The sequence below is a fragment of the Meleagris gallopavo genome, chromosome 1, assembly GCF_905368555.1.
Source record: "Meleagris gallopavo chromosome 1, MGAL_WU_HG_1.1, whole genome shotgun sequence".
Lineage (NCBI taxonomy): Eukaryota > Metazoa > Chordata > Aves > Galliformes > Phasianidae > Meleagris > Meleagris gallopavo.
In genome coordinates this window covers 114,300,862-114,327,431 of record NC_139404.1, presented here as the reverse complement: position 1 = coordinate 114,327,431, position 26,570 = coordinate 114,300,862, and the positions used below count along the sequence as shown (strand labels likewise).

Sequence of the window (26,570 nt, the reverse complement as noted above, 5' to 3'; positions counted from 1 at the left end):
TGGGACAGAATTGTTTTCTTCAGCATGTGTGGTTTGATGCTATGTTTTGGTTCTAGGAGAAAAATAATGTTGATAACAAACACACTGATGTTTATAATTGCTGCTGAGCAGTGTTGTACAGAGCCAAGGCCCTTGTCAGTGAAGGGCGGTAGGTGCTAGGAAGGCCTAGCTCTATGACTAACCTTTGTTAATTTGGACAGATGACTTACATTCACCAGAGGATCATTCCATATCATATGACATCATCAAGCAGAAGGAGTTGTGAAAGGGGTGGGAGTTCATCCAGCTCTCTTCCTCTCACTGAGGGACTAGTTGGGCATCAGTCAGGGAGTGGTGAGCAATAGCTTGTGCAGCACTTGTTATTTACATCTATATATATTTATATACCTACATATATATATAGTCATTACTATTATCATTTTCCTTTTCTTTTATCTTATAGTTTTATCTCAACCTATGAGTTCTCCTCTTTTTCCCTCGCTCTCTCCTCCATGCCACTGGGAAGTAGAGGCAGCCAGCGAGCAACTGTGGTGCCAAGCCGCCTTCTGGGTTAAACCACAACGCCATCTTCATTTCCTCAGTGCCTCCTCCTTTCGCAACATGCATCATAGAAACTCTTGCCTAAAAAAGACATTTCATTTGCATAATAATAAAAAATTAATGAGCATTGAATATTTATTAACTTTGTTACTGCTCTATCTCCATATCTACTGCATTTTCTCACAGGAAGTGCTGTGCTTCCTGTGCAGTAAAGTAATTTACTGCATTACATTGTTATTTCATGAAAAAGAGAAATGTTAAAAAAAAGAAGAAGAAAAAAACCAACTTGGAAGGATTTGGTATTAGAAGTAAAGACGCTTTATTTGTATGCCCAAATCAGTAGTGTTGGCTTTTTTTATAGTATGTGATAAGAGAAAGCAACACTAAAGGCATACACTGAAAGAAGAGGCCAAATTTATGTCTCGAAATTCAAGATTTATAGGAACAATTCAACAGATAAAATCTGATCTTCAGTCAGTCATTATTGTACCCAAGTCACATTAAGCAGTTAATTTATGATGTTATTATTCATGCATATATCCCTAGTAGCTTTATATGGATCTTTATTTGTATCTGCCCTCAGTTTGACCTGTTTGATTGAGGGTATAATCAGGCTTGTTCACACAGTGAGGCAGAATGTTTCTATAAAACTGCTGTGGAATTCAGATTGTATGTGATTTTAAATAATGCCTTTGTGAATGATAGATAATCTGATTGTAACTGAGGCATCATATTTATTAGAAATCTCAAACAAGTATAAATAATTCACTTCTTATGAAAGATCTTGCCACATATTTATTTCAAAAAAGAAAATAATTTATCTAGCGACATATCTGGATATGGAGGTTCAGGTTGCACATCTTTAGTTTTATTGCATTCTGTTATATAGTGCGGCTATACATACAGGGGGATGTCTTCTCCCTACAGTCATTCGTTTATGCCACCCTAACAGAACAAAGAGTGGACACAAAGAAGGTTAAAAAAAAAAAAAAAAAAAACTGAAAAATCAGAAGGAAAGCAGGAAAGTATATTTTAATGAGACAATTAAAATAAGTGGAGGATTTTTTGAACAGTTCTGTGGTTATATCTTCCAGGGACATGCCAGTCATTTTTTTCTAAAAACAAGATGAATTTGTAAACATAAGAGGCTTAATCTCATTGTATTATATCACGTCTTAGAAGGATCGGAAAGCTTTTCATCTTCAGCAAGTGAGTTTTATTTCAATAAAATACTTAGACAAATGTTCTAAAATACAGATAACTCAAAATGACCAAGCAAGACAACCATCCTAGTGAAGTTATGAAGTTATTGCCTTGCAGGAATTCTCCTGTCCTTACAGACAATAAATTGTGTTTCTGAGTTGAAGACAGCTCCACATAGTCCTGTCTGCCTCTAAGAAATAAAGACTATTTGTAATCATCACAATGTCCATAGCAGAATCTGAGCAATTTGTGAATAGACACAAGCATAGATCTTTTAAATTATTATCAATGATATTAATGATTATAATTAAGCTTGTGTGCTTTGAGTCCATGTAGTTTTTTTTGTACCCAGGATTAGTCATATTTTGATGTACAGTTCAGATTAAGCTCTTCTTCATTAGTTATATGAAACTGTCAAGTGGCTAGTCTCCTCAAATAGAAGTTTGCATACAGTAAAAGGGTATACTATGTGACCATGAGCATCTGAAGTTAAAGATTTAGCTTAGAAAGAAAAATATAGAAATAAGCAACCAATGTGGAAGTATTATCTTCTGGCTAATTTATAGCTGGCTAACTTATTGTCATGGTTCTTTGTTTTTTTTCACCACAAGGCAAATATTTCAATACATTTTAAATGTGCGTCCAATCTTGTAGATAAGGAATATGAAGTTAGTTACTTTCTCTTTGAGTACAATCATGATGTTTGCACATGAACATTAAACAATAAGTTTAAAATTAAATATTAATTTTAAATACAATTTCAGAAACGGTTATTTCAATTATGATTTTTGTTTGTTTGTTTTAGTTTAGTTTTCTTTTAATTTCTTTGCAAACCTTTCTACACTTATGGTTTGTAAATCAAAGATGGAGTGTAAAGTGGATTTGATCAAACTGCTTTTACTTGTGAGAAGCTGACCTAAAAAAAACCTGTTTTTTGTTTGTTTGTTTTTTGATGTTTTGGAGTTTTTGTTCACTTTATCTGGAACAAGATTCTTGATTCTAAAAGGGAAAAGGAAATAGAGAGGAAAAAGGAAGGAAAAGAAGAAAAGAGGGGGGAAAGAGAAAGATACTACATCCATGCATAGGTAGACAATAATGTCCTGGAATTAAGATTCTTGCCAAGAAACTTGACAATCTCCTGTGTAAGAATAGAAATAGGAATCTGAGCGCTTTTCCTTCTGACAATCATGTGATAAGTACCTAGTAGAAAGAGGACCTTCTCTATTATTTAGCAACAGGGAAAAGAATTCTGGTTGTTTGCTTGCAATGCAGTACAGGAAATGCTTTGAAATCAGTAACGTTTCTGTAGGATCTGAAAATGGTTGCATTTGTAAAGCTCTTAAAAAAATAAAGGGTAGTTAGCTTGTTAAGGAATGCTATAGTTGTGAGGTTTTGTGGTTTGGTTTTTTGTGGGTTTTTTGTTTTGTTTTGTTTTGTTTTTCCCCCCCAGTTCTTTTATATTTAGTAAAAAATCAGAGAGAAAGGATAAAATTTTGTTTTTTGTTGTTGTTGAACTTTCTAGATAACTGTACCTCAATATTTCTAACTAAAAATGTGCTCATTTTGAATAGTCTGTTATATGATAGGTTGCACCAGTTAAGAATATAATACCTCATGGTAAGAAGGATTTGAAATTACTTACAGGAGACAATAGGTCCACTTAAGAGTTTCTAAACTAAACAAGGATTGCAGAAGCTCTGTGCTGCCTATGAATGTTGGTATCTGCAGACAGCGTAAAACTGAAATGCAGAGGGGCAGTTGAAATCTTCTCACATTTGTTTTGGTTCACATGGCTTTATTGCCAGAAAAACATACATATATTTGTGGATTAATAAATAACGTGCACATAAGGTGTGCATTGATTGAGAGTACATTTCAAATTGTCCTAAAATTTGATAGACAGATTCTTAAGTATAGCAAGCTAGCGAGGTGATTTTCCTTCCCTGTATCACTCTATTTCAATGTTTCCCTATAGCTAAAACTTTGAAATGCAGTATGCTCAGGGATGCTTCTGGTTTTCTACGTGGATTAAGGAGTTAGCCCTGGGAGATATAACTGCTTGAACCATAGGTGTGCCTATTGCTGTGTTACTCATTCTTCCTGGCCAAAAATACTGGCAAATATCACCTTAAAATACAACACAGGAAACCTATGGTGTATTATTATTATTATAGTGTTTTAATCTTGATTAGAGAGCTTATGTATTATGTCTGCTAGATGATGGAATAAAGTTCAGTTTCAGCAAAAGTGGAGGACTGGGTGTATGCTGGAGATCAAAGCTGCTGAGAGATCTTGACAAGTTGAAGACAGGGGCTGATGACCATGAAGTTGGACAAAGGCAAATGCAAAGTCTTGCCCTAGTTCTGGAATAAGCAGTAGTTTAGGGCATGGTCTGACTGAGTAGATAAAAGCTTTGCAGATAAGATTCTAGCAGTCCAGGTATAAAATAAGTTGAACCTCAGTCAGAAGGGCCAACTGCACGTTTTTTCTCAAATGTTTAGCTAGCAGGTACAGGAAAGTGTTCCTACACAACTGTTTAGCACCTATGAGAGCACACTTTGCTCTGTCAAAGTTTTGGTTCCTCAGTATAGAAAAAGACATATGCTGGATTGAGTCCAATGCTTAGAGGATTAAATACTTGAAGTGGTGAATTCTCCATCCACAGTGGCATTTAGAAGTTACTGACTATTTGATCTATTGAATTTATTTTCAGCAAGAGTTTAAACCACTTGATCTCCAGAATGTCTTTCGAGCCTATGTACTCCTGTGAATCTAATATATCAGTTATATATCTAATTAATTGTTTTCAATAATATTTCTTCTGTGAAATTCTTTGTAGAAGACGTGAATATCACAAGTTATAGGAAAATTGTGTTGTGCATAAGTTATGTAATAACTTCATAATCAGTTCAATTGTGATTTATTTATATATTGCTAATATTAATGATTTTATGTCAATTCATTTAATAGTAGGAAACCTCTTAGAGATCTTCAGTACAGTACCATAAAAGTAATGTCTTTCTTTGCTTTGATTGGAAAAAAAAAAAAACTGTCTTCTAGCCTCATTTGTTGCATTCAGATGAACTGAACTAGTTATATCTTTAATACAATGAGAAACTTTTGTTTTCTTGAAGAGTCTCAAAACAGATTTAGAACAACAGTGACTCAGAAAACACTATCTGATAAATGGTAATTGAGTTTAGAGTGACAGAACTGCAAAACTAAATTTAAATTCAAAGTGGATGATTTTTTTAAATGGCAATGTGCTGATAAATTCTGAGTCTTGATGGAAAAGTTAAGATTGGGAATGACTAATTTTGTAGTTTAAGAAAAAACGCAATTTGGATCCTTTTCCCTTCCACCTACTTTAGCTCATAAGGAAAAAAAAAAAAGAGAGAGAAGGAGAGATAGGGACATCACTGTAAAGAAAACTAACAACCCAGAGATGTTGTTTAAAAATCTTTAATAACTGTGGGCTGTCTTTAACGTAGAATGATTTCCTGTAGAAAGTAGAAAAATAAACTGAAAGAGTGTTTGTGCACCAAATCTAGGTCTTTTCTCTGAAGAGGTATTTTGATCCATCCCTTGCACTGATGGACCAACACATAAGGTTTTGCCCCATATGTGAAGGTGTTCAAGGCCCTGAGTGACCTGATCTAGTGCTTGATTTAATGACTGGCAATGATGGCAGAGGGAACTAGATAGATGATCTTTAAGATCCTTTTCAACTCAAGTCATTCTATAATTCTGTGATAACAACTAGATAGGTAGATAGGTAGGGTAGGTTTATGCATTGGCCAAATAAGAAAAGTATCTATGAAACAGCAAAATATGGATTCATTCTCTACTTGTTGCATGCAATGTTAGTGTTAGTACTGTAGGTATTAAAGGGCATTGATAATTTAATCAAAGAGTAAAATGAATGTAGTAAAGAGAAAGCAGCTCAACCTCTCCCTCAGTTCAACTGACAGGAGATGAGTGTGTTTAGTAGATTAAACCTACACACATGTGAATGTGTGTCAGTAAGAAAGGAAATAGTGATTTGACAAGTTTGAGGGAACAAATATTATACAGTTATATCAAAATGTCAAGAGTACTTTAAATCTCTGACAGCCCATAATCTATGTTAAAGACTGAAATGTGAATTAATGTTGAAAAGCTAAATATCAAAATGTTCCAGGGAGCTAAAAGTTGGAGATTTCCCATGAACACTTACTAATCATTTAAAGAAAAAAAGTGAATGTTCTTTTCATATATCATGCACTTGTCTGTCAGACATCAGTAGAACAGACTTACTAACAGTAGTTGTTAGTAATATGAAAGTAGCAATAATCAATGTCACTTCTATTAATTAAGTATACATAAGGTGGTGAATCTAGTTAATAGCTGCACTGTTCAGCAGCATGTTTTAAACATGCTTCAGAAAGTTCCTATTAAAACCTTCAGAATTTGGTTTTTGACCATGACAAAACTCTTATTCTACAATTTACATTATTCTACCATAATTATTTCAGAGTAGATTAAAAGGGAAGAGGGAAGTAATTTTAGTAGGAGTCTTAATATTACGTCACTGCATCTGTCCCTTGGATTTTGAAAATGAACCTCTTTTATTTTAATCCACCTTCAAATCTTAGATTACCTATTTTATTTCTCTGATAGTGACTTGATTTGGCAGGAACATATTTAAATATTATAATAAGCAATAAAATACTTCATTAAAGCACGTTTATGAAAACACAAAACTGTAAGACTTGCTGTGGGGTTTTTGTGAAAGTCTGAAGAGATTTCTTTTTAACACAAATGTCTCCGTACCTCAGTATATGAAATACTCTAATTGTGGTGCTATATTTACTGTGTAAGTAAAAGCATTTACTGCTGCATAAAGCATGAACTTAAGGCATGAACAAAGAAAAAATATTTCTGAGCCAATGTAGTTTTTTTCTACACAATAATTATCAGAAAACTATATATGTGAATTTCTTTCTTTTCTAGCGCCACTAACAGATAAACCACCAAAGCTTTTACACCCATTGGAAAGTAAGCTAACAATTCAGGAGACCCAGTTAGGTAAGTAGTAAACACATAATTTCTCTTCAAATTGTATGAAGATATTTGATGTGTTAATGTACAGTGGTAATGTGATAATATGATGTCATTAATACTTTCATTGAAAAGACATTAAACATGCAGAGGTGTATCATAAAACATCTAGAAGAGTTTTGTTCACAAAAAAAAAAAAGTAGAAAATAATTCTTAGTACTAAAATCTTGAATACTACTGCATTTTTTCTGTTTTTTTTTTTCCATTTCCTATTGTTATGCTCATGCCTGAGATTTTCTTTCTAATGTTTCCCTTTTTTGTACATTTAAGTCCGAATATACTCAAAGCTCAGTGGGATTTTGGCATTTAAATTCTGCTTACATGACTTACTTGGTACTTACTTGTGGAATTGCAAAGATATTCTGTATTTATACTTTCTAAAACTATTCAGCAGTGACAAGTTAACATAATTGAGTGATTATTTAAAATTTACAGATATTTATGTGAGTATGAATAGAGAAATTTATGTACAAAGAAACCATTTTTTCACTTTTTCCAAACTCGTGGATGGTGGGTATATTTTCTCACTTTGATCTCTTTCTGCCCTACATGCAATTAAGTATCCAAAATTAAGTGAATGAATTACTGTGGCTTACAGAACATATAAATTTTTCTCCTTTGTGGACTGACAGGTGGCAACTTCTAAGAAACAAGCAGTCATCAGGAAGTTAAACTGGACTTACAATTTGGTGTCAGAATAGTATCGTGTTGATAGATCTTTGAGCATATTAACTAAAGACACAAAGGGAAACAATATGCTGGTTGTTTTAATCCCATAAAAACAATTTAAAATTAAAATTAGATAAAAGAAAGAAAGAGAAAAAAGAAAGAAAGAATCAAACTCAGGACATTCTGCAGAACAACATCAGCAAAAAGAAATAGAAGAATTCTTGCAGATGAGTTTGGAGAGTCAGCAACAGAGAATCTTGTGGTGCTTGGCAGCTTGTAGCTAATAGTGGCCATGATATAACTCATCTTCATTTTGGTATTAATAAAAGTTACATTATAATTCAAGCAATTCAAATAATGTTATGAGGTTCTATACACTATAGATTCTATATATTCTGAAAGTATTACATAGTAAATGGGTTATATTCCCTAATACAACTAATTTTTTTGTGTCCAAACACATAATTTCTGTATTTGAGGACTCATGATGATTTTATCTTTTCATTCACCTACAACCCTAGGAAATGGAAAGCAAAGTGACTGCCCAATTTCTTTTTCTGACTGATGTTGGTTACTGGGATATTTTTAATGGAAAAAAATTGTCATTCTTTTTGGGCTTTGTCAATGTTTCACCTAATGTGCTGTACTTATCGAGGTTAATTCAATAAGTGTGTAACTATTTATGGCTAGCTAGAAGCTTTTTGCCTATGATTTCAAGTATTAGTAATACCTTTTATTTCTCATAGTTCTAAGAAACAGAATGAATTATTTGAGAGTTGCTGGGTTATGGAAAAGACACTTTTCAGACAACTGGATAGCTGTTGATGAATGTGAAAGAGTTAACTTGAAAATGTCACTTACACAAGATGAAAAGGCTGACCATAAATAAATATGAAACAAAAGTACTTTACCTTATGTAGATAGAATATATTAATTTGGTGTTTAAAAGTCTGTGAAAAGTTGTATCAGAGCTCGAGCAAGTGAGAAAAAAAAAGAAAAAAAAATATAGTTCTCTGGCTCAAATATTGTTCCACTCATAGATTTAATGTTTTGATTCCTTTGGGTAATGTTTGAAAGGGCTACATTTCACTTTCATTGTGGAAAGCTACTGTTTCAGGTTCATATTTTGCAAAAAAAAAAAAAAAAAAAGAAAAATATTTTATCATTGAAATAATATTCAGGTTTACTTAGCCAAACCTTAGAAAATTACCTGAGGCAGCAGCCTCCCATCCATCTGAGACCCGAGCTAATTTTGCAGAAATGATCTAGGCAGTGGCAGAAAACATGATAGTCCTCCACAGTGTGTTTAGGATGGTGTGTTCAACTTGTATTTGAAAATTAAACGTATTGATGGAAATACTGGCATGGAAAAAGAAGAGCAAGGAGGCAAGAGCCTCAGGTAGTCTGGGATTTCATGCTGCAGGGCACGTGCTGGTGCAACACAAAGCTGGTACAGTTCTCTCTGCTCACATTTCTGTCCTTATCTCACAGTCCTCCACATTGAGCAGGAATGAAGGCAAGGCACACATGTCTGCACATGTCCTCGGGCTATACATAATGTACAGAGATGCCTGTGCTTCTATGGGCACCCAAATTCTTCTGAAACACTGATAGTTCACCTCAAAATCTTCCAGCACTAGCAGGCTTTTTGGGAATGGTTCTGGACATACTTTTGAGAAAATGACTAGTAACCTCAGTGTTTTTGTTGCTAGAAGAGCCTCTGGAGTTCAATTCTTAAATCAAACAATTGTCTAAATTCTGATGGGAGGACCGGATCTATCTGATTTGTTTGGCTCCAGCACTGCAGACACCTGACATTTATTGCTGAGATATATTGCTCTCTTGTATATACCAGCAATTAAAATTAATGTCATGCGACTATAGAGCTGTTGTATTATTGTATTGCATGGCAGACAGTATCAGGCCACAAGGTGATTACACACAAAAGGAGTTTTCACTGAGCAACTGATGAAGTGTTAAAGTATTTGGCTTGAAGCAAAACAGAGATGGAGAATCTGCAGCCCTCATATCTTGAACTCACATGCTCCCATGGTTTAAATGTAATCTAATCGGTCAGTTAAAAAAAGGTGTCTCACTATTGGGACACCCATTTGAAAGATATTTGAAAGATTATTAAACATGGCTACAGTGCAACGAGCAACCTAATAGACATGCAGGAATATTGTGACCTCCTTTGAAATGTCTTAATCACACTGAATAGTAATCAGAAAATCCCTGAGTAGAAGCACAGCATAGAAATTGAAGGAGAAATTCATTTCTCAAAGGCTTTTCTTGAAAGACAGTACAAGGCAGCCAAAGCATGAGGCAGATAAATCCTTGATGAGGATAGAAAGATTCATTCCAAACTTGTCCTGCTCTGTATTTAATGCTTTTTGTTTGTATATTCACTTCCAATTTTGTGATCAATCACTTACTTCTGTTGCTAGGGTAAAAATACTGTTTTCTTTTTGAGCTTTTCTCCTGACAAGGGGTTCATAAGTAGCTATGGTGACTTCAGTATAGACTTTTATTCCAGAAACAAAGACGCCAGATAAAATACTGTGTTGAATATAATCTTGAAAAGGATGCAGCCTTGCAAGAATCTTGGAGCTATAAGGAGGTGTGTTTCCCATTCAGCTCCAGGCTATTGTATGGGCTGGCAGCATCAGCATCAGTTGGGGAGTAGGGAGACGAGGCACAAGTAATGAAGAACCATGTGCAGCCCCAATGAGATGCATTCCATGATTTTTTTTTCTCTTACCCTCAAAACACTACCAAAATCAGCAAGCAAAACCACACTAATATTAGAAAAGAATTCTAAGAATAACAAAAACCATAAACTTTAAGTTCAGACCTGAGTAGAAATGACATTGTTCAGATTGATGTTATTTCTTATATATGAAACTCCTAAAAGAGATGTAATTCTATTTTTTAAATTCTAGATTCACGTAGATGTTATATATTTGGTAGAAATGCATATATGATGCATGTTTATTTAACAATTACGTTCTGTTTTTCTGTATTGGTAAATTTTGAGGCTTTTCAGTTTTACCAGGCTTTCAGGCAATGTTGTTTTTCCCACGAGCAATGTAAAACATGTTTTCTTCCTCAAAGAAACTAACAGCATATTATTAGTCTGCCTTTTGAAAATCTCATTCTATTATCCATTTGGTCCATTTATGTACTGTAATGGATCAGAATTTAAAAAAAAAAAAAAGCAAACAACAACAAAACGCAATAGCAATACATGCACACAAAACAAAACACAATAAATCAATAACAATATTAAACAGCTCAGAAATCAGTTGTTCTGATTCTGCACAAGCCTATAATTTGAAATGCCAGAATTCACCTAGAAAAATAAAGCAATAGTTGAATTATTTTCATCCAGACTAAATGTTAGACAAAGGAGAAAACGAATAAAGACTCCCAGAACCATATGAATGGACCTAAAACATAGACAGGTGCCTAAGCACTTTGTGATTTGAATGAAGTGAGTTTTCATGAATTTCATCCAATGCCAAAATTTATTCTTATGACTAAATGTGCAGTGAATGTGGTTTTGTTGTTGTTGTTACTGTACTTGTTGTTTTGTCTTTTATTTGTTTTTAGAGCATTATTTCCATAAAATTAAATTGACCACACTGTAGTGAATAGGGGCTTGCTTCTTTCTCTCTGTCCTAAACATATTCTTGAAAAAAGTAATTAAACTGGCTATTAATGTGTTCTTTCTAAAATAAGAATATGAAAAAGTTCCAGGAGATGAGAATACTTCAGGAAGAGTAGGATGCTACTTCATTTATAGCAACATTTTTATAAAAATCTTCCACACAAATTGACGTTATTAATGATAAAAGCACTCCTTAGCTAGCCTAATCAGTAGCTGTATAAATAAATTACCTAAAGTGATCTGAAATAACCAGCAATATATGTCTCCTTTCTAGATGATAATTAAAATGTAAGAATGTCTAAAATCATTTTTAACTGTACACAATTAATCTAACTGCCATACTGACTCCATAAAAAGAACAACATCTTCATGATGTTAGGGATTGTTACATTGATCTATTTAATTGTTCCAGTGTTCTTTTCACTAAAATGATCTATTTTTGAGGAAGAAACTCTCAACACTTTCCCAGTGCTTCTATGTGGCTGCTGTGATAGCAGCTGTGAAACAACCTCACCCATCCCATGCACAGAAAGGAGCCATAGTGTGATTTGTATCTCAGCCCAGCTACTGAGACTTAGTGATGTGAACCGGATCTTCAGAACATTGTGCTCAGGATCCTTCACAATGACATGAGCAGCTTTACATCAAGAGAGGCTGATATCTCCATTCTCTTTAAATACCTGTCCATGTGAATTCTGCTGAAATATAGGAAGATAAGAGCTTAGGAATAAAATATAACTAGGCCACCAAGGCCCCTGCCATGGGTAGGGGTGCCCGCCACCAGCTCACGCTGCCCAGGGCCCCATCCAACCTGTCCTTGAGCACTTCCAGGGATGGGGCATCACAGCTTCTCTGGGCAGCTGTGCCACAGCCTCACCACCCTAAATACTACAGGACAGCTAACTTTTCTACTAAGTTTCAATTTAGTATAATTATTCAGTCAAATAGTAGAACATTCAGTGTAAAATGTTTTGCTGAAAGACTCACTGTAAAACCTCAACGGATTTTCAATATCAGTTGGATAATTATTGAGAAGTTTGATTTCCTATTTAAGACTTTCTTGGACAATCAGAAATCTTACTAGCAGAATAAAATATAATCAGATGCAACAAAACATTTATAAGAATCCTCTGTGGGAGACAGCAGGATATAACATCGAAATTGAGATCATCATAAATACATAATACAGTATACCAAGATATACAATCTAGAAATAGTTGTATACTGTATGTTATTGATGCCTTTTGAAATTTTGGTCTTAAAAAGATTGTAGTTGCTTACATTTCAAACATCAGGAGTCATATTGTTCACCAGATTTTTGGTTTGCAGCTATGCTCTGTGCTTTTAAATTTCCACGTAGACTTAATTGCATCAGATGTTAAAAGAAACACGAGTATCTCCTTGCAGAAAGAGATATAAGATATCAGATATTAATGGTACTAAGCAAAAGCATACACATGTTGAATAGCAAATATCAAAATCAAACATTAATGTTTTGTCCTAAGTACTTATGATTTATAGCTAATACTAATGAACTATTCCAGTATATTCTGCTCTTGAGATAAAAGGTCCCATGCAAGCAACAACAATCTTCACATATAAAGCTGATCTCATTGAGTATGTCTATGGGCTAACAATGGAACTACAAACACTAGCGTATTTTTTTTTTTTTTCCCAGGACTTAGTTTACTTTCTAGTTACAGTCTTTCCAATATTATTGGTGAAGTCAGCATATGCTCAGGCAGTCCAAACTAGGAGTGGTTTTTCAAGAAGCTGCACTGAAAATTGTTTTGTTTCATTTTTGTCTGAGATGTACTGTGTGGTAAGATTTAGTGCAGTACATAGGTTTCATTCTGAAAAAAAAAAAAAAAATCAATCTAAATTTGCAAAATTTCATAATATCAGGAATTTGATATGTCGGTAGGAAATGTAGCAACACCGAGGGGCTCAGGGGCTTAAATGTTTTTAATAAACTCTTACAGTTTAGAACATGATTCTAAGCTAGAACGTCCTGTTTTTACATCTTATCCTTTTGTCTAAGGTAGAAGTCTGACAATGGATTAATTTGTTAATTTTTCTTGTTCCCACACAAACATAAAATATGTTCTGAAACAGAAGATTTATTAAGTGCTTAGTTTTTGTACTGATCTGAAAATGTACAAAGATGTCTAAAAATAAACTCAAGTGAAAGAATTATTTAAATGAACTCAGAAGTAGCTCTTGAGAACTGTGGAGCTAGAAAGTTGAAACAGAGAAATCATCCAAGTTGAGTAAAATCAGAATTTAAATTTTCTCCTCTGGATCTGGTAATTCAGCCATTTCAGCTGTTTGATGTATCATTTAAAGAGAAATGTTACTAATACTACAAATGTTCTGCCCTCTTCCAATAGCGAGTTTATATTAATGGAGAATATGTGTACGAAAAACAATGTTAGAAAAATGCCATACTTAGCAAAAAATTAAACACATCAAGTCATAATTTGTATTCACTACAGAAGCACTTCAGTTAAGTGAAGTGTATTAAGAAAAATTATAGCAAGTATTGCAAAATGACCTTTATTTATGATGCTAATATAATGAACAGATTTGAGATGCAAGGCTAGAGAGCCATGTGTTTGGTTTCTTTAACAACTCTTGCAGGCAGTTCATTTGGTACAATAAATGCTTGTGTTTTTGAATAGTTAATCCAGAGTCTGATTTTTCATACAGTTTCTAAAAGCTTGGGTAGTGCTTTTAGGCAAAATTAATGTCATAGGAGAACTAGCTTCTTCTCACTGGCTTTATGGCACTTTTTATAATACTATAAACACCTACAGGTTTATTATTGCTTGTTATATTAGCAGAGAGTTTTTGTGGACTTGTTATGCATATTTTTAATCTCTTGCTATTTTTTTTTTAACCAGAATATTCTTTTAACTCCAGTAAAAGTTAGAGTATTTATTGATGAAAGACATTTTTAACTTATAATATAGAGATACCATTGTAATGTAAGAAGGGATGAGTTACAAGTGGAGCAGCCAGTGTTGTGGAAGTGAAACCTTTTTTTTTTTTTAACTTTCTCAAGTGGTAACTAAGGTCAAAACAGATTTACAGATTTTTATAAGTTTTTAAAATACAGTAGCCAAGATACAATTTTTCATTTTCTCATTGTTTTGTAAAATTCAGGTGTTTTTAAAAAAAGCTTATACATACTGGTACTTCTTGCCATGTACTAAAATCCATAAGACTTTTCTTCTTTGGACCAAAAAGAGTTACTAACATTTAAAGGGTAAAGTCCAAGACTGGAATTATTTGGATTTACTATTGGGGAACGAATGATCTTCTGTTTATCCAAGCTATTGTCAAATTTACCTACTATAATAAATATATTTGCTAGTACATAACCAACAATAACAGTCCAAACCTAATTTAAATCAAAAATTAAGATAAGAATTAAGATGTTATTTTAGTATTTACTGGAGGGGCATATATGAAGAATAACTCATATTACTTCAAAGACTTTTCTGCTTGCATTGCTACCTGTCACAATTTTCTGCCTGCCAGCTGAGTTGTATGAATACTACATTCTTTTGTCAGAGATATTTTATTTGAGGAGTTCCTTATATCAGTCCCTCCTTAAAGCAAGGAGAATAGGATAGGTTGAAATTGAAGGCTGGTTCTGATGGCAGTCTGAGCCAGCATATCAGCAATTTAAGAGTGAAAGTACTATACAAGCTTCTACTTTGACAGAGAAGTCTACAGAGGAGGCAATTTTTTTCTGCTGTTTTGTAGAACCAAAATATAAAAAGATGCTTAGAGCCAGATGCACAGAATTATTCAGCAGCGTAACTTCTGTTGCTCTCAGTACCTTTGATTTTCTGCTGTTTATTATGAAGAGTGTTATCTTTGCTTAGCTACAGACATATGACTTGAATAGGTTCTTGAATTTGTGGAGACTCTTGAGGGCACACAGTTTTACCTGGAAAGGTTAGCCAGTAATGATGTGATGTTTCATGATTGCTTTAACGCAGTGTAAATCTGTGCAACTCTGACATCTGCCCTCTGGGACTCTCTTCTTTAAGCCAGCTGCACCATTCATGCTTACAAGCGTTCATGAGATGGCTGAAGAATAATCCAAGAAAGGAAAACAATTTAAGCTAAATGACTCACTGCACTACTAGTGATGTAGGTGCAACAAACTTTACTGCCAATATACGTTGGGGGCAGGATGGCCAGGGAGTGAAATGACAAGTAAGCAGCGTAAAGGTTCTTTGGCTCAAATCAGTGAAACCACAGTCTGAGTCAATACAGAAGGCTTCCTGCAGCAGCGATACATATAGGGTCACTAGACAGAGGAACCGTTACGACATAAAGCATACTGTGTCAGAGTGGAACTGTTCTACAGCTACCAGCATCTTCATGTAAAGGCGGCTTTTAGTTGGACTTTGGCATACTGATAACTCACTCTGTTCACTGTATAGTTAGTTCAGCCTTTTTGCTTAGGCATCTGGAATGGCCTATTTGAAGTTGGGGAGTGTGAATATCTTCCTTGATGGTATCTATGTACCACAGGTGAATGCTTTCAAAAATATTTAAAACTGAGCTTTCAAAAATATTTTATGTTTAAGATCATTAATTTTTTAACCAGAAATATCACTGATACAATGTACCATAGAAATGGATAGCCCAGATTTTCTACTGTGCTTGTATTTTTGACTGTTAAATGAATCAAAATGCAACTCCATAATTGAAGATGTGTTAGTGGTTTTTAATGACCAAATACAAGAGATAATTCCATCACTAGTCATTGTTTTGTTGTTCTTTAAAGTAATGTGTGACTCATTCTGTTACTTAAGTGGCTATCTGGTATCCTGTTACAGAAACTTGAGAGTGAGGAATAGATTTTACCATGATAAAGTAAAAAGGCATATCAACTCTTTAATTAGACTTTCAGTTAATTTTGTTTATTAGCTTTTCTTTCTTCAACTCTTTTGTACTCATTTATGTGAGTAAAGAACATAGCTGATAGTCCTTGTTTTTCATTGGAAGTATACATGATAAATAGTGATACTGAGAACAACGTAACAAATATTTTTGAAGGGTTGATTGTAGTCATAGAGCTCATCAAACTTCAAAGACTTTTAGTTTTAGGAGATGATATTTTCACTGGTAAATTTCAGTCTTTTAAAATTGTAATGGCAGAAGATTTATTTTTCAGACTTTTTTAATCCTTCCTCTTACTGACATGACAAAAATAATCTTCGGATTGTTCCTACCTTTGATATGTTGCTTTGTTACAGAAAAAAACCATACTAGTTTTGATACAATCTGCACATGTGAAGTTGCTGACTCTACTTTATCAATGAAATACACTGAAAAGTTATAGTGTTTAACCTAAGGATTGTGGGATGATTTATTTTTGTGTTGGCCTGGCTCCAAGTAATAAGCAATCATCAGGAAATGATTCTAAGTAATTTTTAGAATAAAATCAGTTTATGCTTGAAACACTCTCTTCTTTTCTTTGCAATGGAAAGACTACCATTTTTGTAATTAATTATAGTGAACTACTGTGATCTACATCTACGTGGGCCAAACTACCAAATCATCACTCTCTCTGCAAATGTATTTGGGTATCTTTTTTCCCAACTTTATTTTGCTTAAGCTTTTTTTTTTTTTTATGTAATAGTCAGTAGAGTTCCAGCTTGAAGTAGATCAAAAGAAAAGTCTGTATCAGGAGAAGTCACAATCTCCCAGACGCTGTGTGCCTTCTCCTTTGAGTTTTGCTCGTCATTTAGAAGTGTTATAATTGCAAGAAAGTGTCAGTGATACATCTACCACATACCATGCACTCTTCCTGTCTTATCTCCTATTTTGTTTTGTGGCAATCTGTTAACAAGTGTGGGTGTGGACCAACTTTTCTGAGCTGTCGTAATATCCCAAGGCATAAAATGCAATTCATCAGGTTTTATGTCCTAAATTCACTATGCTTTCAGAATTCCTTTAATGGATGAAGAGATCTATGCAGGCACTTGACAGTCTTGTTGCAGGGAGGTCCTTCTGATATTCCACTGCTGAGTTTGTGTGTGGAGGCAATTCCAAACTGGCAAAATGGAGGAGTCTCCACTGGATTGAGAGCATGGTTTATATAAAGGCTATATTAATGTGGAGGTTGTTTTACCTTTAAGATGGAAAGTTCTGTTTTAGGGTTGAAATGAGTCTAACTCTTCTTGGAAATAAGAGAAGTTAAGGCAGCCTATTTCTGGTTCTGTGTTCAGTATGTCTGAGCTTTTCTAGGAGTTGTCTAAATCCTCAGAACAGTAGAGGCTTCAGGCAGATGGACAGAGTGTAGGTTAAAACTGAGAAAGACTACAGGCTAATTTAATAGGGAAACAGAAGGGCCTTGACAACTAAACTTCTGGCAGTGATAGTTAGTGTGAGACTCTTTAATAATCTGGATCTCAGGTAGATTTAGATAAGACAGATAAATTTCTGAATGGAGCTGATTCCATTTCACCGGAGGCCTCATATGTTACACATAACGTCTATAGTGCCTTAGCCCACTATACAGAGAAAGTCTGCCAGTCATAGTTGAAATGTAGGACTTCACTGGTTAGACATAACTGAAGTTAGAAACCGTAGTATATTTATAATTGATGGTTATTCCTAAGTCACTTAATTTGGATGTCAGGATCAGCTGAACCCTTGTAATAGACCACTAGGAACAAATACAAAAATGTGTATTTACTGCATTGTAAATACAAGGGAAAATATTGCTAAAGTTTAATATAACGTGATGTTATTTACTTTTCAAGTGGATAACAACATGCATCTGTTACTGTGACTCAGCAAATGCTTTGCCAATCCTTAAACTGTGATAACACATTTGTGAGGTAGAGGACAATACTGCATCTGCACTTAATTATGTTTCTAATATCTATTTTAGCTATTCAGAATGTATCATAATGCAGCTCCTTCATGATTATTAGTGATAAATTAATGATCAATTAAAAATGACCAGAACATTTCAACTTCAAGTGCTGCATTTCAGACATACACATGCTGCTGTGTACATCAAAAGTCATATTCTACTTTGAAATCTAAAAATATTTTTCTTATTTATGCCTGTTACCTGCTAGCAGTACACCAATTTGTCGTATAGCAATTCCATTTCTAGGAAATGCCATTCCCATTTTTTTGTTGTTTTCCTTAAAGCAGGATCATACCATTAAGTTCTTCTATCCAATAGACATATTCAGTAAAGGAGGCCATTTATGTGCATTTTTCTGACCTCCACATATCGAATGATAATTTATGTATTATATTAGAAGGGTGCATTTCAATAAATGAAACATTTTTAATTTATTTTGCCCCATTTCAGTATGTATTACAGAGGTAAATACGTATGTATAAATTTACACTGTTTTTGAAAGTGCAGCATGAGACTATACTCGAATAAACTTCAGAGTTTACTTTTGAAGTAATTTGAAAAATAACCAACCAACATAATCATCTGAAATTATTACCAGCAGTTCTTGTGAAACATATTTTGAAGCACTCCAATACACTCAGCTAGGTCAGAAGACAAAAGTAACAAAATCTGAACACAGTTACAACCAATTTTTCTTTTTGTTACGATTTTACAGTTCAAGATATTCTTGAACAAAGAAGTTGTTCCAAAGAGGTTCTGTTTGGAGATGAGAAGGTTCCAGGGAAACCTCATTGTGGCCTTCCAGTACTTCAAGGGAGCATATAAACAGGAGGGAGAATGGCTGCTTATGAGGGTGGATATTGACAGGATAAGGGGGAATGTTTTCAAACTGAGACGGGAGGTTTAGGTTAGATATCAGGAGGAAGTTTTTCATACAGAGGGTGGTGACGCACTGGAACAGGTTGCCCAAGGAGGTTTGGATGCCCCATCCCTGGAGGCATTCAAGGCCAGGCTGGATGTGGCTCTGGGCAGCCTGGTCTGGTGGTTGACGACCCTGCACATAGCAGGGAGGTTGAAACTAGATGATCTTTATGAACTTTTTCAACCCAGGCCATTCTATGATTCAGTGTTAGAGGAAATGTAAAAGCATACAGCTTTAATAATGAAAAACCTATTTGTTAGGTATCATCAGTTTTATTCCCTAATAAACTCTAGTGGTAAAAATATTGTAGAATAACACATTGTTTTAAAGCCAGCAATCTCTCTTTAAATGTAGCTTTTTAAATGGTGAAAGTTTGATTCTGGTATGGACACACTGCATCTGTAGAATACAGACACAAGCAGAACCAGTTTATAGTAATTATAGATATTGCAGGCTGAGAGAAAAATATATATCTATCGACACCTGAAAAATTCCATGTTGCCTTACTCATAGATGAAAACTCACATCTTATATCATTGTCTTTATAGTAGTAGGGGAATCCATAAAAAGTGTTTTATGAGACAAGGAGAAGCTGGGTTTTATCTATTGACTGTTTTCTGCTAAACAAGAAAAAATAAAAGCAAATAAATTACTGTTAAATTTGAAGGTTGCAATAAGAACCTACACTGGCTAAAGAATAGCAAAGAAAGTTTTTCAGCAAGATTAATTTTTCATTATGCTCCTGTGCTACTGAGTTCTACTTACTTAGAACATTAATCCAAATAATTTTTATTTTGCTTTAAGCAAAAATAAGGAAGGAAGGAAGGAAGGAAGGAAGGAAGGAAGGAAGGAAGGAAGGAAGGAAGGAAGGAAGGAAGGGAGAAAGGGAGGAAATGTTAGTGAGGGAAAGGAAATCAGTGAATCATGATTCAAGACTGTCAAGTCAGTGTTTCATAAGACAAAAGACAAACTGGAATTAGGTGGTTTGGAGGAGAATTCTTGAAATGTAAATGAAGGAAATGTTTGATGTATTGTTAGCTTTTTTCTAATGTTTTCTAGTAATAGGTGAAAAAGAAACTGCAAAATCTCAATTCATGATTTAGAATCTGAAATTTAATTAAAAGAGATAATTTCATTAAAAATTCATAAGTTATATACATGTTTTGTAAAGCTGTACTTTTTAGTAACATATTACTTAGAGTAATAAAAGAGCAGTAATATGGAAGTCTAACATATGATATAAATAATTTCAGAGGTGTTGCGTTGAAAAGTATTTTATGAGATTCTCTGAGATTTTCCCTGATTCTCTTTAGCCAATCAACTTCACAAATCTTTGCAATTTAAAGCCTTTTCAGTTACATAAGTTTAATAGAGATTCAAAATTTTGCATTTCTTTATATATAAATGATTTAGAAGCCTAATGACAAAAGATAATTCTATATTGGAAATAAAATATAATTGAGTCTTTAAAAAGCTAAATAAAGTACTTTCAACTTCTTATTATATCTACATGTAAAGCGACCATTGTTTTCTTCTCAAGCTTTATCCTCTTGAGGGTTGTACACTTTCCTCTTCAGTAATCTTCCCTGCAGCTGGAGATAGAGACATTTACAAGCAATATTGCTGGCATACATATCCTTCCAAAAAAAAAGGCCAAAGTTACTAAATTTCCCTCTATCTCCAGTTCTGTTTCTTAAATTTCTCATTGAAAACAGCTGTCTTTCTCTGTTTAAATTATGTATATCAACCCTTATCACAAATACTTTTCTTTTGTTATGAACAATGAAGATAATTTTCTGTCCTGGGTTCTGCCTTGTCTTATTATTTCCTGAGAGTTGTTCTACTCTTGTGAGAAGAGAGGGAACAAGGATTGTTCAGTCTGGAGAAAACAAGGCTCAGGGGAGACCTCATCACTCTCTATAACTGCCTGAAAGGAGGTTTTGGCTAGGTGGAGGTTGGCTTCTTCTCCCAGCTAACAGTGATAGGACAAGAAGTAATGGTTGCACCAGGAGAGGTTCAAGCTGGATATTAGGAAAATATTCTGAGAGTGGTGATGCATAGGAACAGACTGCCCAGGGAGATGATGGAGTCACTGTTCCTAGGGGTGTTCAAGAAATGTGTAGATGTGATACTTAGGGACATGGCTTAGTGGGCATGGTGGAGATGGGCTGTTGGAGTAGATGGTGTTAGTGGTCTTTTCTGACCTCAGTAACTCTACCATTCTGTGATTCTAACTGCAAATGATTATCTGAGATTCTAACATTCAAGCTTTTCCAGAGCTAGACTGCTTACCAGTGATGGAGATGTCTTCAGTTATCTATGTAATGGACAAGTATTCAGTTTCTCATTAGTCTTTGGGACATACACTTCTCATTAGGAGTAAAGAAAGAAAGATATATGTGAAAAAAGTATTTTCTTGGAACAGCAAAACCATCTTAAGTAGTATTCCCTGTAGTGAAAAAGGCTTCCTTTCCTGATATTCACCTACACTTCTGGGAGTTGAGGACACTTTCTCCATCCCCAGGATCTTCCGTAAAAGTCACAGATTTGTTGAACAAGGGGCAGTTATTAACACAGAAGCATAAAAAATCGTCTAACATTCACTCAGATTGAATGTTTCATGAACAATTCACACATGACATAAATAGCTAACGCAGATATTTATTTCAGAATAGATTTATTTGTGATTGTAAGTCAGATCGAGCTGTAACTGAAATTTTTAAAGCTTCTTTGACTTTCAGTCAAAATATATTTTCCATACATTTTGTTAGAAGCAAAAAGTACAAGCTTTTGGCATAGATACTATTCTATATACAGTACTCTAGTGTATGCAGACTGTCTAGAGCAATACCTGACTATTGATGTCTAGTCACAGGGGCTGTTATCACAATAATAATTATTGTTTTGCCCTTTCCTTGGAAATATATTTATATTTCAGTTATTACTCCTCAGTCCCTTCTTCTCCACTATGCTCTCTCGTGGACCTCTCCACGAGCCTATAAATGTCTCAGTTCAGGAAAGGGCACTGTATTCTTCTTCCTTCAATGCCCTCTACCCAGTCAAGAGCAGAAAGAAAGCCAAAGAAGAAAAATGTATTCCATACAGTACAAATATCTCTGAAAATAAATAAAAAGTCTCCAATACCATTCTGATTTTAGCATTTAACAGCTGCCAGACACCTCAAAAGACTCTAAAATTATAGGATCCATCAGTGATTTTTTCTAGCATTCATTTAATATTTCTGGCTACTGAAAATTCTGTCAGGAGTTCTTGCACTAAGATCCAAAAATATCCTGCACAGTGCAGCTGCCATTTGCTATTTCATCAGCTTTGCAAAAAATCAGACCATATTTCTGGGAACATCCACCATCTATCTTCACTGCCATTTTTAATGGGAAATAAAAAGTAAAGAAAATCTTTTGTATTCATGCATGCAGTAAAAACTGTGTAATAATTACAGATTTCAAGAGAGTGCTTGTTTGTACTCTCCACCTCACTGATCCCAAACGATCATTATTTGAAGGCAAAAGCTTATTCATATTTCAGCAATTCAGAGAATGTATTCCCGTCTCCAGCACTACCTTTCTTCTGCCATGGTCTAAACTGATGCAAAATGTTAAAAAGCATGCTATCAAATTCAGTGTACCTGCTTTCCTTTTGTTGGACCACATTGTACCAGCAATATAGTTTCTGTGGCTTAATGAGCTAAGCATGCATGAGCTTATGAGAATTCAAACACAAACTTCCTTATTAGTAATTTACGTACTTAACGGAAAGAACCATTGTGTGGAAATGTTCAATGAAACATGAAAGAGCTTTTTACATGCTCGCAGCATCTTTTGCTCTGTTCTATATTTATGGCAGCTTTTTTCACTGTGAGTGCTTTTTGTATTCTTTATCTCTGTAATCAGATGTTGTTTTTTATTGACATGTATGATATTTAGAATTGAAATCTTACTGTGACTGGTGTTGTGCTTAAATTACAATCAAAACCAAAGCTTTGGAAAAAAACTTTAAAGATATTTGAGGTACCCTTCAAAGATCTCTAACCAAACAGCTGGCTCTGAGAAAGCGGAAATGATGTGTATGGTAATTAGTGTAAGAAACAAGGAGATTGTGAGACCAGGTGTAATGGGCGTAAACAGTGAGCAGAATGAAAAATCAAGGCTATTCAAACCCAAAGGCTCAGGCAGATAGTAAGACTGCAGAAAGCACACAAAGCCTCTGCCACGGGAAAATATCCTAGCAGGGATTGGAGAGAAAACGAGCAAAAATTGGGAAGAAGTAGAAAGAGATCATGGGGTAGAACACAGGCACAGCCCATTACGGAGAATATCATTTGAATATGTGTTCCTCATCATGTGACAGAGGAAAGGGCAACCCACAAACCTTCACTGAGGGAAGAAAACTCATGCGCCACAAGAAGAACTCATACACAGAAGAGAAGAATTACGTATTTTGCATGGATATGTTGAGGATGGCCTGGAATGGGCATAAGAGAATAGTGGAAAGAAACTATGTTCATGCTGTTGGGGTTGCAGTGGGCATCAAGTAAGAGATTCGTTAATAACATTCTAAATGAGTTGATGTTAGCCTTTAAGGCTAATACTGATTCCTTCTGTTTGTTAAACGAAAACTGAAAGAAATGTAAACAAATCCTGTTGTAAGAAATAAATTTATTTTCTAATTATATTGAGCCATGCTGGGTTATAATTATCCAGTTGGTATTTATACATAAAACGAGATTTTAATTAGTATTGGAAAGTATGAAGCACTGAAAACTGGCTGGAAATTGAAAAGAAAGGGAAAAAAAATGGAAATGTTTCTCAGCAAATGTTCTGTCTTCTAAGAATGTTTGATAAGGCACTCTTCATTTGGTGTTTGAAGCTCTAGCATTTCCATCTTTTCAAGGTATCTATTCACTTTCAGTTTAAAGCTGATTACTGTCATATGCGATTTGTGAAAATGACCACTCATTACTAAAATCGTCTGTGGAGGATGATGCATACCCTGTCCAGGAGAACTTTGCACTAGCTTTAACAAGAGTACTCTTGCCTTTTTTGCACCTCTCTGAACTAGACTGAGTATGAGAATTGCATTTGGTATTGTATACATCTGTGAATATCTCTGTTGGATTATTATTTGGTATTGTATACATCTGTGAATATCTCTGTTGGATTATATATATAAGTTTGTTTGCTAGCAAAATCTGTGTAATCATCACATGCAGGCAAGGAATGTCTTTAGAGAACAGAATTAATTCTGAAATAATAATCAGATTGAGAGTCTGTTTATGGTCCTTCAGTATGCCTCTTTATATGTGTGTGTTCATCCACTGATACACCAAAGCAGTTTTTAAAGACTGAGGTATTTTGTCAGGCAATTTGTCATGTTAATCCTCACTTTAGCAAAGCTTTGATAACCTCAGTCCTTGAATTTCCAGGAGCTAATTCTTCATTATAGGCTTGGTTCAGCTGACAGGAACAGATGAGACATGTATAACATTTTTGCCTAGGAGTTCCTTGTATGAATCCAACTCAGGGATGCAATAACTGAAGGCAATTACATGGGCTCTAGCAGTAAAGCCATCGGCATTAATTTGAGAGTGCTTATGGAAAGGTAAAGGCTTAGATTAGTTACAGAAAATGAATTTCACCTACTGAGATGGGCAGGGATCAAGAGCTGTGGAGAATTTCACAGCAAGCCTGGTGACTAACCCCAGGCAGGTGCCTCAGAATTCAGAGCTATCCCCTTGTCTGTCTCACCCTAGATGAGCCCACAGAAAAATCCACTGCAAAATTGCTAGTGACGGATCAATCTCTTGCATTCTTCAGGGTTAGGCCTGTCATTAGTTGGGAGAAGTTGCTTCAGTCTCCCTATAATAATCTGGTTTGAAAAATAGTGATTAAAATATTCTATGTGTTACTAACTATGGTTGTGGTGGTGGGTTGCTGAGACCCAAGGGCAGATAGACATCAGAAGGAGGAAAGCTGACGCTGTTGTGTCTAAGTGTGCTAGTGGACCTGTACTGTAAAAACATATTTTTTAATAAAAATATATAATCTGAAAGAATGGGAAAGAAGAAAACAGTCAAAAATCATGGATATGTATGATTTAATCTTCTGCCTCCAGGGTTTGATTGAATGGAATTTTTCCACCTTTAAGAGCTACAGCAGACAGTGTTGGGCATATTATAATTGCTGGTATCACTCTGTCTTCCAGATATAAATATAAGTGGATAAACAATTAATTTCTAGCCCTTAATGACATTTTTTTTCTGTACGTAATACTACTGTTAGTATGCTAATTCAATTTCAATTGCTAAAAGTGTTTTGAAAATGATTTTATAAATGCAAGATTTCTATGGCCTTTGTAGTCTGTGTGGATACTGTAGATCTCTGTCAAGTGAACGTAAGACATAAAAGCTTTATGTTTTAGTGTCTAGCTCTTTTTCATTACTCACTATTTTATCAGGAAAATATCTTTAAAGGGATAAATGACAAAGCAGAAAAGTAGAATGCATATGCACTGAGTTATTTTAGTATACGTACTTAATCAGGATGACCTTATTAAAAAGTTGATTTAGAAAAGCAATTAGAAAATAAGTTTAAATTCAGTACTTATAAATTATTTTGTTTTTTAACCCATGGGTTTTGTGGGGTTGTGTTTATGAGTGTAGGTAGAATAACTAACAGCTAGTTTGCTCGTGTGATATATTTTCATGATTTTTCATGATTTTCAAAAGATAAGGAATAAATAATTAAAATGTTCTCTAAGGAAAAAAAAAAAAGACTATAATATTCCCTGTATTGATTCACACCTAAATAATGCAGTATGTAAAATGTATTCTGCTTTAGACACAATAAAAACCGGAGTCAGAAGGAGTAAGAGAGCTCACTTGTCATGCTGGGTAAACAGGCAAACAGCATGGAAACTCATTAGAGAAGCTGTGGGCATGCTGCCTCCACATGGAAAAACAAATCACAATTCATTCTGTCCTCAGGATGCTTCCCTGTATGTACTGATAAAGATATTTTCCTTCCAAAGAAAAGTTTAGGGATTCTCTAATTCCAGTGTCTTGAATCAGGAACATGAAAAAATTTTTTTCGCCTACTCGTGTAGAACAGATAACTCTTTTATATTGGATTCCTGATTTCAAAAGTCCATAAAAGCTAAAAATCTTATAACTTCTAGTAAAATTTTCTCTGCAGAGTCTAAATAAAGCATTTTGATTTGAAGGATCCACTGCATGTGTTCTGTGTACAAGGATTTTCTTAAAATCTATAGATATGTTTAGACTAATAAAAATATTTTTTTTTGAGATCTATGTCTAATTCCAGGCTAAGGAAGGGAATAAACTAGAAGGCAAATATGAGGGGAAAAAAATCATATAAATCTACAGTACTCTGATTGTTTCTGTCATTTAGCTGAGGGTGCCATCCAAACAGATAAACACAGGTTTTAAACCCTCTTTAAAGCAACATCTTACTTTCAGTCACCACATGTAGCATGCTACTGCCTGCATTTGTGCATGTTGGAGTAGTGGAAGTATTCTGTTC

General features: G+C 34.6%; 1 protein-coding gene across 1 annotated transcript in view; it reads left to right on the top strand.

The window, feature by feature from the left end:
* IL1RAPL1 (interleukin 1 receptor accessory protein like 1) overlaps positions 1-26,570 on the top strand; it is a 601,327-nt gene that overhangs the window by 423,668 nt on the left and 151,089 nt on the right. The window contains exon 5 of the mRNA XM_085216858.1: positions 6,736-6,810. Coding sequence (XP_085072984.1) covers positions 6,736-6,810 — 75 coding nt within the window. The remainder of the gene's footprint in view (positions 1-6,735; positions 6,811-26,570) is intronic.